This window comes from Miniopterus natalensis, chromosome 9, assembly GCF_054644295.1.
Source record: "Miniopterus natalensis isolate mMinNat1 chromosome 9, mMinNat1.hap1, whole genome shotgun sequence".
Classification (NCBI taxonomy): Eukaryota; Metazoa; Chordata; class Mammalia; order Chiroptera; family Miniopteridae; genus Miniopterus; species Miniopterus natalensis.
In genome coordinates this window covers 47,933,162-47,948,383 of record NC_142089.1, presented here as the reverse complement: position 1 = coordinate 47,948,383, position 15,222 = coordinate 47,933,162, and the positions used below count along the sequence as shown (strand labels likewise).

Genomic DNA, 15,222 nt, shown 5'->3' with positions numbered 1-15,222 from the left:
TCTCCAGTCATAAATTGCAATAGATTTACTCCTTCCCTCCCTCCTTCCCTCTCTCCTTTTACCCCTCTCACAATTTTTTGTTGTTGAAAAACTGGGTAATTTGTCTTATTGAATTTACCTCTGTATAGGTTTTATTGTTTGCATCTCCTCGTGTCATTTAACCTGTTCCTCTGTTCCCTGAATTCCCTGTAAATGGATAGGTCTATATAATTGATCAGACTCAGATTTGTTCATTTGTTAGGGTGGGCAGGACTACTTGAGTGTACTTTGATCAGTCTGGTCATCGCTCTCTTTGTTTTTTGTTTTTTTTGACATAGCCATTGTTGCCTAGATCTATTAATTCATTAGATATTATGAAATAGTAATATTCTTCATTTCTTTGATAGAATGTAAAGTAAACCCTCCTCATCAACTATTTAATTATTATTCATATAGAAAAAGGCAGCATAACTGCTGGGGGAGAGCAGGGAAGTGGAAAGATACACAATAAAACTGTTCACACTGCTTATCTGAGGGAGAAGGGCGTAGGGTAAGGTTAGAAGGAGCATTGCTAATTGTGTTTTAAAAAAATATGTATGGGTACCTTTACTCTTTGCTTATTATAGTGATCATTTATTACTTCAGTAATTTGGGGAAAATATGCTTTGAAATAAATCTAGTCCCAGCCACCAACATGAACACTTTACAGTTTTAGAACACTTAGACTGCTACTTGGTTCTTCCCTTTATTTTGTTTTTAAAATAATGAGTTTATTCTCTAATATCCTCCAAAAATGACTAATGAGTTTTTAAAATTTTATATTCTTAAGAACTGTTGACTTAAATGTATTTAATGTGTTTTAGTACATTGGTAGTTATAATCTATTCAAGTTGGATTTTGAATTCTTTTTGACAAGACTCCAGTAGTCTGTGATAGCTTCCTTATTGTCTGGTATGGGAAGAAAATTCCGGGCTGATTTTGTATATTTCCTGCCTCAGACCTAGTGTCAGTCTTGCTGTTACTTGCTGCTTGGTTGATCACTGTTTCTAGGGTGGCCAGAACTGGGAAATGTGTTCTGCTGTTGTTCAAAGAGAAAACACATCATAAGTTCATATTTTTATTTCAAATTCAACTTACGGACTATGGGAATTTTACTTTCCCTTATTGATCTTAAATATGTATCTCCTTTCTCTCATTTTGAAAGTGCCATTTATCAGTAATATCAACATAATAATAATCACTTTTTTCGTCTTGTCTTATACTGCTCGCAACAGTTTCTGAATATAATACTCATACTACCATTAATAATATGATTACTGAAAACAGATTTTTTTCCCCAAGTTCTTTTTTGCCTAAGGATATATATCACACTACAGAAGTAAACTCAAATTACACTTTTTAAAATCCTCTAAGAATAATTCCTTTCTGTTTCATCATCTGAGTGCTAATTTGGTTAATTCATTTCATTTCACTTTCTATTTATAGCTCTTTTTTTTATTGCTGTTAATAGTTTTCATTTTTTTATTCTGAAATTAATTTCCTCCATATTTAACATGATTCTCATCCCTTGCTTAAAGGACATAGAGATTAACACATATCTTTCTTAATACTCTGATTGTATATAATAATTGGAAAAGAAGATTTTAATGAAAAGTCAACAAATAAAACTAAGTCTCCTTTGTTCTGTTTCTAGATTAATCAAATACTGATAGTATACTTTGGTATCAAACTATTATAAAATGCCTGTTCTTTAAAAATACTTTTAACTTGTCTTTTGAAAACAGCTAATATCTGCCGTGTCTTAAGATATGCCATTTGTATGTAATTTTGTACTTTGTGAATATTAGAATTAATTATTTGAGAAATATTTATTTACACTTAACATGTGTCAGACTCTCCTAGAGTTCAACTAAATAGCTATAAACAAAATACCTATGACCTTTGCTCATAAATTTTAGTCTTGTGAGAAGACATAAATGTATAATCACATCAATAAATATAAATTTTAAAAAGTGCTTCAAAAATAGGTACTGGCATAATTATTTAAAAGGTACTTAATTTAGATTGGGAGTTTAAGTGGGAGACCTGAGGAAGTGACAGTCAAACTGACAATTGAAGGATGAATAAAATTTAACCAGGTGAGCAGTGGCAGGATTTTAAAAGAATTACATTTTGAGAACAATGGCAAAATATAATATAGTAGGTTTAACTTTTGTTTAGTTGATTTTATTTACTTTTACGTGGGCACCAGTTCAAATCATCCCGATTACTTTAAAATAGCTGTTCAAATGTGTAACAGCAGTCCTGTCTTATCCACAGGGGATATATTGCAAGACACCCCCTTTTCCCACAATGGGCTTCTGAAACCAGAGATAGTACCAAACCCTATAAATACTGTATTTTCTTGTATGTACATACAAGTGGTAAAGTTTAACTTACAAATTAGGCAATTTCACAGGTAGAAGATTTGTTCTTAGCATAAATCTTAGCAACCTTATCATATGGTTTTTGTCTTTCCTCATTAAGTTGAGAATTTTCACCTTTTTACTTCAAGAAAGTACTGTACAGCTTCTTTTTGGCATATCCAAATTGCCAGCATCACTACCCTCGAGACTTGGGGCCATTATTTAAGTAAAATAAGCATTACTTGAACACAAGCACTGCAATACTATGAGTCTGATACCTGAAACAGTTACTAAGTGGCTAACAGGCTGGTAGCACATACAGCTTGGATACGCTGGACAAAGGAGTAATTTATGTCCCAGGCAGGATGTATTGGGATGGTGTGAGATTTCATCATGATACTCAGAATGGTGCACAATTTAAAACTTAAAATTGCTGATTTCTAGACTTTTTCACTTAATATTTTCAGACTGCAGTTGATCATGGACAACTGAAAATGTATATACTTCTAGTTTTAAATGTACACCATTTTAGCCCCGTTGGAAATTAGTCATAATATTTTCCTTTTAAGTAAATTTAAAATAATTATAACTAGGAAATCTGTTTATAGGTGAGTAAATTTTTTAAAAAATTTTTAATTTTAATTGTGATAAATACACATAGCATAAAATTTACTATTTTACTAATTTTAAGTGTACAGTTCAGTAGTGTAAAGTACATTCATATTACCATGCAAGCTTCAAAACTCAGTTTGCAAAACTGAAACTCAACTTCCATTCTACTTCTATCTGTGAATTTGATTATTCTTGGTATTTCATATAAATGGAATCATACAGTTTTTGCCCTTCTGTGTCTGGCTTATATCACTTAGCATAATGTCTTCAAGGTTCATTTATCTTGTAACGTCATAATTTCCTTCCCTTTTAAGGCTGAATAATATTCCATTTTATACACACACACACTTACATGTGTATATGTATATGTACACCACATTTTGTTTATCCATTCAGCTCTCAGTGGACACTTAGATTGTTTCCACCTTTGGGCTCTTGTGAATACTGCTGTGAACATGGGTGTATAACTATCTATTCAAGTCCCTGTTTTTACTTCTTCTGGGTATATATCCAGAAGTAGAATTGCTGGATCATATGGTACATTCATGTTTAATTTTGGAGGAACCACCATACTGTTTTCCATAGTGGTTGTAATATTTTCACCAGTAGCGCCCAAGGGTTTTAATTTCTCTACATCCTTGCCAGTACTTGTTACTTTCTGGAATTTTTTTTTTTTTTTTTTTTGGTCTTTTGAGTAGCCACCTTAATGAGTGTGAGGCAATTTAACTTTATTTTATTTTTGTCTTTTGATAGTAGCCACAGTAATGAGTGTGAGGCAATTTAACTTTTATTAATCTTAGTATTGCCCGGCTGGACGTAGCTCAGCAGTTGAGCATCGACCTAGGATCCAGGCGATCGAGGTTCGATTCCTGGTCGGGGCACATGCCTAGGTTGCGGGCTAGGCGGCCGATCAGTGACTCTCTCATCATTGATGTTTCTCTCTCTCTCTCCCTCTCCTTTCCTCTCTCTGAAATCAATAAAGATATATTTAAAAAAAAAAATCTTAGTATTGACCAAATTTAACCCTTTGCGGTCGTTTGTCTGCTCTCAGCCACCATAGCAAGGAACCGTACGAATCTTAACTCTATTCATTCATGTATCAGTTCATAATTTCTCTGAAAGCTCTTAATTCCGATCAGTATGACACCCATGTCCAAATTTAATACGACCGCAAAGGGTTAATAATATCCTTAGACTTAAAATGCAAACTTAAAAATTTAGCAGAGTTTGTATTTGCTTAAAATATATTAATTAAATAAATTTTGTTACAAAATTTCTTACATTATTTATTTAGGTCACATATTTATTAGTGTTACAAATTTTTTAGATTACTTATGTTGTCTTACTAGATTTACTAGGTGACATAGGAGGGCAGTAGCTGTTAATATCTTTAATTGACGAGAATTTGAAGTGGATGAAAGATAGTGGGAGATAGGGTAGATGAAGTGCAAGATTGTAAAGAATCTTTTATCGAGCTAAGTACTTTGGATCTGATACTGTAGACAATGAGGAAGCCATTTGGGAGATTTTAAGTAATGGTAGGGGTAGAGAAGGGAGTGAGTACTATAGAAGACCATTTTGAGAGAGATACTATAAAGTGTTAAGTAGTGACAGAATTTGTTGGATTCGATATGAGACGTGAACAATTAAGGATCTTTTATGTAGGCTTTGGCTGCTGAGTATGTAAGGATTTAAAGAGTCAGACAAGTCCGTTTCAAATCATCAGACTCTGCAAATCTATTTGACCTTTATAATTTCTATAAAGGCCAGTTTCCTTGATGTAAAGCAAATATTGTAGTTTAATAATACCTAACATGGAAAGCAGGAAGGATGAAAGGGGTAAGAGTTGTCTGGTCCAAGATTGGGAATTGATAAAACATTGGTGGGGGGTGTCAGTGAACTGGATATACTTTTAGAAACACTGGAAATTAGTAACCATTGGATCAGTCATGAGGTAGCAAAGGAAAGAAATGGGTTCTGGATGACAGAACAAATAAATTGGGAGAATAGGAAGCATTGACTCACCTCTCAACCTCTTTGTAACTTATTTCATCCCCTTAAATAAGAGACAAAGGTACCACCTTGATCATTGAGAGTGCAGAGAAGAAGGCAGAGCAAAGCAGAGATTGGTTTGCTTGTTAAGAAAATGTCATATTTACCTAAGGAAGTATAAAATCTGTTCGATTGAAGAAGAGGAGCTTCCTGCTGGGAGAAGTAGATTATCAGGGGGCTTTCAAGTAGCCACGGACGTGTTGGGCTGGAGTGCGTTTGCATTGGTGGTTGACAGAGGTGGAGGTCATGCCGTGCGCCCCTGGTACTTGCATTATGAGGTAGCGTACTACAGTTCAGTATTACTGTTGCATTAAGCAGCCCTCCGAAAGTATTAGTCTGAAATACTGCTAATAGCAACACTAATGTTCTGTGAGGTATCTTAAAAGTGAAAAATCTTGATAGAAAATATTCTGTATAACTATTTCTTATACTTTGCTCATTTTAGTGATCAGACTAACATTTTTGTTCTGTGTATTGTTATGTCACTAGGATGAAGAAAGTATTCCTATTATGTATAGGAATTTACCTGAATATAAGGAACTTTTAGAGTTTAAAAAGTTAAAGAAGCAGAAACTTCAGCAAATGCAAGCTGAAAGTGGATTTGTACAACATGTGGGCTTCAAGGTAAATTCTACTTAATCTTATTATTCATTTAATTTTTGAAAGTATGATAAGAGATATTTAAGGTGCTTTTGGAGCTTTAAACACCGTAACTTCCAAGCATACAGGTAAAAGTTAGTAAATTTAGCTCTTGTCCATTTGTACAAAGCAGTGTGCCACAGTTATTAGCGAGAAGGCAAACATACAGGTTTCTAGACTTTGAGGTAAAATGTGAGATGAGAAGTTTTTATTTAGCCCTTTCTCTTTTTTACCTTCCAGCTTTGCTGAGATATAATTGACAAACAAAAGTTGTATAGAAGGTATAAAAAAATCACCTCATGTAATTGCCATTTTGGGGTAGTAGTGAGAACACACAAGATACACTCTCTTAGCAAATTTTTTTTTTTTTTAAATATATCTTTATTGATTTCAGAGAGAGGAAGGGAGAGAGATAGAAACATCAATGATGAGAGAGTCATTGATCGAGCCCGCAACCCGGGCATGTGCCCTGACCAGGAATCGAACCCCGATCGCCTGGATCCTAGGTCGACGCTCAACCTCTGAGCCATGCCCGGCTGGGCTGTCTTAGCAAATTTTAAGTACTACAATACTTGCAAATTATTACAAACTATAACCACCACACTGTACATTAGCTCTCCAGAACTTATTTATCTTATAATTGAAAGTTTGTACCCTTTGACCAACATCTCCCCACTTTTCCTGTTTCTATCCCCCAGCCCTGTTTTACTCTCTTCTCTGAGTCTGACTTTTTTTTGATTCACCTATCAGTGAGATCATACAGCATTTGTCTTTCACTGTCTGGTTTAATTCAATTTACATAATGTCCTCTAGGGCAGGATTTTCTTCTCTTTTATGGCTGAACAGTACTCCATTGTGTGTGTGTGTGTGTGTGTGTGTGTGTGTGTGTGAGAGAGAGAGAGAGAGAGAGAGAGAGAGAGAAGAGAGAGAGAGAGAGGCAGGCAGGCAGGCAGGCAGACATATTCTTCATCCATGCAACCCATGGAACTATTTCTCTTTTTGTTGCTGTTCATGAATCAGAAATTTCTTTTCCCTTTCAGATTCAGTAATCTTTGCTATTTTTCCAGAGGCTAGTAGAAATAAATTTGTTCATTCCACAAAAATTTGAAATACCCATTATGTTTCAGGCACTTGGCTAAGTGCTAGAGATTCAACAGTAGACAAGACAGACTCGGTTTCTGCCCTTACTCTGTTTTCATCTCAAGGAATTTAGAGAAGTTAAATAAGTAAAATAGTTGAGTACAACTTTGGTAATTTAGACAAAAGATGAGAACTTCCTGAATTTGCCTGGTGGCTGTGGAAATACAGACTGACAGATTGAGAACACTTTAGGCATTAGAATTGATGGTACTTGATGGGATTGCAGGAGGTAATAATGAGATCATGGACTATAGACTGGCTGGTAGAGGTACACATAAGAATACTGATGTATGTTGTGACTGATATATTGAAACTTAAAACAAACTTTTCATATCTCTGGTTTTCTGGCTTGGGCATTAGCAAGACTATATTAAATTATTTCTCATCTTGACCTTTCAGTGATACTGCTTTGCTTTCAGAGATTCTCCTAATTGACAGCTCTGGTTTTTCAAGAGGAAACTTTTCACTTCTCCTAACTTTGCTGCAAGACCCAGCTATGGCTGGTTGGCCAGTCTGTCAGCCATTCTAGTTGGCCTGATGATCAAAGAAACTAGAAATGAGAATTACTTTGATTTTTAAAATAGCACAGAACATACTGAGGGCTTCCACATGCCACCACACTGAGGATGACCCAGGTTTTCCTTTTCTTCATGATGGTCATTGGTCATGAGGAGGCTTCAGGATTGGAGAGGAACTCAGTAAAATAAAAGTTCAGAGAGGATTTTGTGTTCACTTGGTAACAATAGTCTTTTAAATAGTTTGTAACATATTTAGATAGTTTCAGCTATGGTGTTAAGGGGGTGGTTCTCAATTACAGTCAGTGTACACTGGTGTGAGGTTCCTTTCAAGTGAGTAATTACTCATCACACGGCCAAGTTTGTAGGTGATTTACTTAAAAATTTAAAAAATAAAACATATTAAAGTTAATTTCTTATAATGTCCCTCTTACCCACCTGTAGCTTGATCTTAAATGGATGGGATTTTAGCTAGGGCTGGAAATTATATCTCACTTTTATGTTAGACCACTGTCTAGCATGTGGGGAGAGAGGACAGGATGTCTGTGCACGTTTTCCAGCAGAAAAAAGGGTTTGAACAATATAGCTTAATGCCGCTTCTCTCTGAATGTTTGACAGTGTGATAACTGTGGCATAGAACCTATCCAGGGTGTTCGGTGGCATTGCCAGGACTGCCCCCCAGAAATGTCTTTGGATTTCTGTGACTCTTGTTCAGACTGGTAAGTGTTTTCTACATTGTAGATCCTCAATTTTGGCAAGTAAAGAGCTTCTCAGCAACTAGTGACTTTGATTTCCAGGCTACTTAGAAAATCACCACATCTATTGGATTGAACTCTCTTGTTCTAAGGTGATAAATAAATTTTCCTTAATCATTATATTCCTCAAGTAATTTTCCATTAGAGATTTTGATAGATTAATGGATTTAAACTGGTTGAGCTCTGAGGTAGTTTTGTAATATCTAGACCAAAATGCACCCATTGCCATGTAATAATGTGTTTGTGTGTGTGTGTTTGTGTTTTCTTTGCAGCCTACATGAAACAGAAATTCACAAAGAAGATCACCAGTTAGAACCTGTTTATAGGTCAGAGACATTTTTAGACAGAGACTACTGTGTGTCCCAGGGCACCAGTTATAATTACCTTGACCCAAACTACTTTCCAGCCAACAGATGACATGGGAGAAGAAAATCGTATACTAGCCTCTTCAACACACAGCAATGGTATCATTGTGAGTTATGTGCAGTTTGGAAAGGTTCTCGGCTTTCCCTGAATGACACTCACAGCATGACAGCTTCCTGAGTGTTCTCGTCCAGTCAGCTCTGCACCGTTGTGGCTCTAGATCACTGTCAGCAGCTGAACATTCCTGGTGAGCAAAGGGTTCCTCGGTCAGTCTCTCACCACCACCTTAAAGTCTCTTAGGTGGCGCTTAAATAGGTGAGATGGAAATGAGCACACATTGAAAAGTGAGTAAATTCCAAAGGTTTCAAAGAACTTGGTCATAAATACGATAACAAGAAGACAAAGTATTTATATTAAAACAGTTCAGTAGCTTTCAGTTTTGTGAAAATAGTCTTCAGCACAGAAACTGACTTCTTTAGACAAAGTTTTAACCAATGAAGGTGTTTGCTTCTAGAATATACACTTTAAAAGAACTCACTGTCCCAGTGGTGGCCCCTGACGGCCTTTAGTAAATTGGAGCTGCTTAACCATATTGATGTCTAATTTCTTTTAACCACAATGAACTGTCCTTATTACCAACACAAAGCACTACAGGAGGCAGCGGCCACATTGCTTCCTTAACCAGCTCATGGTGTGTGAATGTTATAAAATGGTCACTCAGATATATTTTTTAAATGTAATGTTATATAAGATGATCATGTGATGTGTACAAACTATGGTGAAAAGTGCCAGTGGTAGTAACTGTGTAAAGTCTCTAATTCACAACATTAATTCCTTTAAAATACACAGCCTCTGCCTCTGTATTTGGAGTTGTTGGTGCAACTCATCAAAGAAAACTGCCTAATATAAAGATCATATATATGGTAATAATTTCCCTCTTTTGTAGTCTGCACAAGATCCATAAAAGATTGTATTTTTATTACTATTTAAACAAGTGATTAAATTTAGTCTGCGCAGTGAGCAAGGGTTCACATGCATTCTTTTATACTGCTGGATTTTGTTGTGCATCATTTAAAACATTTTGTATGTTCTTATCTGTGTATACAGTATGTTCTTGAATAATGTTCATTTGTCAGGAGAACTGTGAGAAATAAACTATGTGGATACTGTCTGTTTATATTATAGAATGCTTGTTGTGACTTCCTTTGGTTAGATTTTTGATTTTTTTTTTTACCAGTGTTAAAACCAAAAAAAAATTTTTTTAAGAGCTTGCTTTACCTATCTGTCCTTTCCAAAGAGTAAGGACTGTATTATGGAAAAGAAGGTGAATGTGAGAAGCTCTGTAAGAGATGGTGCTATTTTCACTCTGTGTGCTGAAGCACTAAACTAGGTACAAGAGAACACATACTGTGGGTAAAGAGCAAGGCAGTTGTGTTCAGGTACGAAAACTAAACTGGTGGAAAATTTTACTCATCTTTTTATTGCAAATAAGCCCCCCTCCCCATGTATTTAATTTAAATAGGTGGTGTTTGAAAATCACTGTTCCCTGGATATTTTTATTGACTATTGGAAAAGACTATAAATATTCCAAGATTAAGTATTATAGTGACCCACTTTTGAGAGTCTCCTGTTTTTTCTAATTTTAAATCAGTGGAACATTATTTACCAGTCCTCTTTTAACACATTGTAGGGTACTAAAAACATACCCTGGATATTTTTAATTCAGAAAAGTAATATAATTTTAAATATAGAAATATGAGAATTTTAACATAATATATTAATTAAAGATTAGTGATGATGTTGATAAAATATATTGTATCTGAAAAGAAAGGAAATGGACTTGAGTTTAACTTCTCACCCTGGAATTATTAGTTGGGAGAAGAAGGGAGTCATTAGAATCCTGAGCATTTTGACATTGTGTTAAATGAAGATGCCAGAAGATCTATCTTCAACTTGTAGCAAGACAGTACCACTGGATGGTAACTTCTGTGTTTGTATAGAAATCCTACCAGTTAATTTTGGATAACCGTTCAGATCCATTAAAAAAATCTCATCAAGTATGAGGTATGCTTTAGAAGAGGGCTATGAACGATACAGTTGTTATGTAAACAGAACGGACAAAATAAATCTACTTAAATGTATTTTTCAAGGGCAAAGATTTTTGAGAATTTTGAGTAGCAAAGAGGATTATTTTCTGCTTGAGCAAATAGTCCTCATAGCTTTCAAAGGCCCTAAAGAGCAGCAGTAGTAGTGGTAATGTGGTGGTGGTGTTTTAACTTAAGGACTGCAGGAATAGGCATAGCTGTCGTTTGCAAATAGGCCTTCCATCTCCTACAAAGAAGTATTGACTATAAGAGACAACAGAGACCTACTAGTTAAAGCATTGCTTATTAAGTAGTATTCAGTAGGTCAGATGTAGTGTTTTCTGAAATAATGTACTCAAGTTATTTGATAAGAACTGAAGGAACTTTCAATGACACCTAAAACCACTGCTTCACGGTTTAGGCAGAGGAGTTGTTTTTGATTGGTGTGATGTGCACTAATCATAATAACAAACACTAATGTCATGCTTACTATGTGCCATGCAAGCATATAGTAATGGACTTCATTCTCACAATCCTATGAGGCAGGTTCATTTATTCTGTGTTCATACGAGGAAATCTAGCCACAGAGGTTAAATGACTTCCCCAAGGTCATGTAGTTAGTGAAGTGGCAGTGCTTGGACTTCAGCCTAGACAGATTGCTCCAGAGGCAGCGTCTGCCTCACTGCCCTGTTTACCGTGGTGTCAGGCCTCACTGAGGTGCTGCAGGTAGAGGTGTGCAGGGGCTGATTTTCAGTCCATTTTCTTGCTGTGGCCTGGTTCCTAGACTACACACCTGAGCACCTGTCCAGATTTATAGCACAGATTGGAGAAGCATTATCTGCAGGTGAGGGAAAAGCACTGAGATGGTTTGACACGGTGAATTAGAAAGACACACACACACATGTAATTTACATGTTCCAACTTGGCAGCAAACCTGTTGCGCTGAGGCTTTAGACAAAGTTGGGACTAAGACTTACGTCTCCTGCCTCAGGTAGAGTTTGTTTCCCTGCGTGTTTGCCGCCTCTCACTGAACCTAACAGTATGCCTTGTCCATTTTTGAACACAGCAACTTGCTCAAGTATGAGGAACATTTAAAAAAAATAGAGAAAATAGTACATCATGTGTAGTAACAATAAACATTTTGTGAAATGTCTGTTAGTTGTAAATATAACATGGCATGCTATATAAACTACTCTTTACTGTGGATAGCAGAATTGGAAGGCCATGGTTCTAGGTGCACTGTTTGGGACTGGGAGTCTCCAGATAACAAGCAGCTTTTTCACAAGTTTATGGAGGCATTGTCTTTTTTAGGCTGTAAAGTATTTTTTATTTCTTTAAAAAATATATATTTTTTTATTGATTTGAGAGAGCAAGGGAGGGGGAGAGAGAGAGAGAGAGAGAAACATCAATGTGAGAGAGGAGCATCAATCGGCTGCCTCCTGCACACCCCCTCCCGGGGATGGAGCCTGCAACCTGGGCATGTGCCCTATTGGGAATTGAACCAGTGACCTTTCGGTGCACGGGATGACACCCAGCTGAACCACACCGGCCAGGGCTGTTTTTATTTCTTACCTGGATGAAAAATATGCTTCTGTTTAATGATCCCAGAAAAGTCTGTCCGTCTCCCCCCCCCCCAATTCATGCAGCTCATTAAGTGGGGTTTTTAGTGGTGTCACATTTAGCTCCATGAAGACAGAGCCCATCCATGTCTATTTCTAGGGCCTGGTTCTTAGATTCTCAGTATTTTTTGGTAGTGTGACCAATGTTTTAGTGAGTTACATTTTTCCTCTGGGAAGGTCGGAGACACTCCCTGTGCCTGAGCGTGCCTGTGGGACCAGTGGAGGGCCTGCCTCAGGTCTCCTTGCAGGGCTCTGAGGGGACTGAAGAGTCGTGTCCTGTCTTATCTGGAGGATGTGATCACCCTGGTGGCTGAGAAGACTGGTTCTCTCTGGGAGCTCGGTCAGGCGTGTACCTTCATTCTCAGTCGTGGCTTCAGACTGACACAACAGAAGGAAGGGGCACTAGAGCGGGCCTAGTCCCAGTTGTGGAAGTGAGGCAACTAAGTAACTGTTGACAAAGAACCACCTTTCATTGAGCACTGGGAACTAGTGAATGATCTGCATGTATTCTTAAGCTGTTTAGGCCTCCCAGCACCTCTGTGAGGTTGCTCACTCTCGCTCTCCGCTGTGCAGATGAGAGAACTAAAGTTTAGAGGGTAAATGTTAGCTTTCAGTAACTGCCGTCTGCGGCACTGAGGACAAAGCCTTGCCGTTATGGACCTTATTAGTCTAATGCAGACAAGCAATAAAAAATATGTAGCTTTAGGCAGCGATAAATGCTGTGAAGGAAAATAATGCTTGAAGAAAAGTGGTAGAAGAATGGGGACCATTCTGTCCTTTTAGATGGAGTCACGGAAAAGCACCTCAGTGACGAGTAGACTTGAACCAGAGACCTGAGTGGAGTGAGGGACTCAGCCCTGCAGACACTGGAGGAACAGGCAGGAGGACCAGTGAAGAGCTGGCCTGTTCAGGCAGTATTAAGTGGGCTGTTGTAGAGTTAGCCAGGCGAGCAGGAGAGTGGCAACTGACAGGGTGAGGGAACAGGGCCAGATTAGGTGAGGCCTGGCGTGTAGACCGTTGTAAAGGCGTGTGGATCATGCCCTGATGTCTTCTACGAACACACAAGCTCTTCTACTAGGCAGAGACCTCGAAGGCCCCTTCCTGCTTTAAAAATCCTATGACTGTTGTGATGTCATTTCAAGCCATTCAGATAAGGAATGTGTTTTAGCAGCTCCAGAGAAGACTTGATTTGTACCTCTGGATACTCTTCAGGGGCAAAGTCACTTACCCCTGGTGACTTTTTTAAAGTAGTTGGCTTAGTTGGCTGCCGTGCTATCTCACTTCACTCACCCAGGCTGCCAAAGCTGTGGTGGGCATGGACTGTGTTTGCCAACATGTGGTATGTGTTTAAAGAATGTTAATCCTTACAAAGAGTCATTCTGTTTTCTGGCACAACTGATAATTTTCGTCCTGTAACTGTCTTTTTCTAATTTGCTCCAATACTCCTTGTGCTCCCCTATCGAGTGTGTGACAACTGGGGTAGTAATAAAGTACTTGACAACTGTGTGAGTGGTAGGAACATGCCCCGTTTTGTTAATAGAGGTGTAATTGTAACCAAAGAAATTTAATTTCTTCTTTAGCAAACACTGACATTTCTGTTTGAGAATGACTGCTAGAGAAAAAGGAAATAACGAAAATTACCATGTGTCATGAGTATCCTGAGAGTTCTCTCTGTAATAGCTCAGAACTGATCGATGGCCAAAATTGAAACCATATGAACATATCATAAATCTCAACTATTACCGTGTTTCTTCAAATTCTGTTTGGAATACAGCTTCAAAATGCTTTCCAGGATGATGTGAGTTACAAATAAATAGAAAACGAGTTATCCTGTGTTCCATTTACTTTATTTGTACATTATACATTTCAAGGAAAAGAACAAAGACTTTAAAAATACAGTTTTGTCCCAGAAATGATTCCTTGTGTGCATAACCATTGAAGAAGAAAAAAAATCATGCAAACTGAAACTGTGGTCTTTTTGTAGAGACCGACTAGAGGAAGATGCAGTTATTCCAGTAGAATACATAAGCAGCTCTGATTCTGGCAGCTGATAGCACAAAAGAGAACCCAAATGTCACTGGCTTGATGTGAGGAAACAGTTTTACATTTGGGTGTGATAAGGTTTGCAAACCCCCAGAGAAGGCCCCTTATGAAACAAGTGTAGCACTGGGATCTGTTGAACATTGTGTATTGACATGCTTCTCCCACTCACATGGTTTTATTACTATTACTGTAATTCTTACTTGTTTGGCAACAGTATTAAGGAAACAGGTAATCATTTAAAATCAAAACTGTAAGCTGACATTAGTCCAGTGAATGAAATAATAAACCTCATGCTTTTAAATTACGTTTGGTCGTTGGTATTAATGCACAATTGCCAAAACGCACCATCAGGTACATAAGATGTCAGGCCATTCCCTCCAGTTCGTTTTCGTAGCCATTATGACAGTATTCCAAGTAGCCAGTTTCATAAAAACAAATAGAAACGTGTTCTTGGTGACTAGTCTGGGTTTTGCTGTATAGGAAAAGCTATACAGTTTCACACTTTTTCTTAGCCATGTTTTTCAAATTGAACCAGATTTCTAATCAGTACTGGGCATTGTCAGCCTAGTCTCTCTGGCTCTGAGCTACTAGGAGATAAGACTTGAAACAGAGAGGCTGTTACCAGAGGAGATGCCCTGCCCCCCCCCCCCCCCCCATTAAGGGCCTTCATCAGGCAACAGCGTAAGAATCTTGGGGAGAGGAAGGAAGATGTGATGGGGAAGTTAGGGACGCTAACGAACTCCCCGTTCGACGGGAGGGGAACTGAACGGTCAGACTCGCGCCAGCCCCGAGGGCTGACAGACGCGCTGCGCTGCCGTCCGGGCCCGACAGCGCTGGGGGCTGCCTGCGACAGGAAGGCGCGCGCTGCGGGCAGGCAGCTGCCCGAATGAGGAAGGGGCTGGGCGACACCAAGCACACCATGCACGGTTTCCACACGCCGCACAGGTCAGGCTGGGAAGCAAACAGCAACGTCAGGATTTGAAAGGGACACAAAAAGTTTAACCTGAAACACACTG

The 15,222-nt window shown here is 38.0% G+C and overlaps 1 protein-coding gene across 8 annotated transcripts in view; it reads left to right on the top strand.

Moving 5' to 3' along the window:
* Nucleotides 1–9,647, top strand: part of ZZZ3 (zinc finger ZZ-type containing 3) — a 72,491-nt gene extending 62,844 nt beyond the window's left edge. For 6 of the 8 annotated variants that reach the window (XM_087820530.1, XM_087820533.1, XM_016216775.2 and 3 more), the window contains 3 exons: nucleotides 5,538–5,672; nucleotides 7,961–8,061; nucleotides 8,370–9,647. In XM_087820530.1, coding sequence (XP_087676656.1) covers nucleotides 5,538–5,672; nucleotides 7,961–8,061; nucleotides 8,370–8,514 — 381 coding nt within the window. In that variant the 3' untranslated portion in view covers nucleotides 8,515–9,647. The remainder of the gene's footprint in view (nucleotides 1–5,537; nucleotides 5,673–7,960; nucleotides 8,062–8,369) is intronic. The other 2 variants (XM_087820531.1, XM_087820532.1) reach the window with 2 other exon arrangements.
* The last annotated feature ends 5,575 nt before the right edge of the window (nucleotides 9,648–15,222 follow it).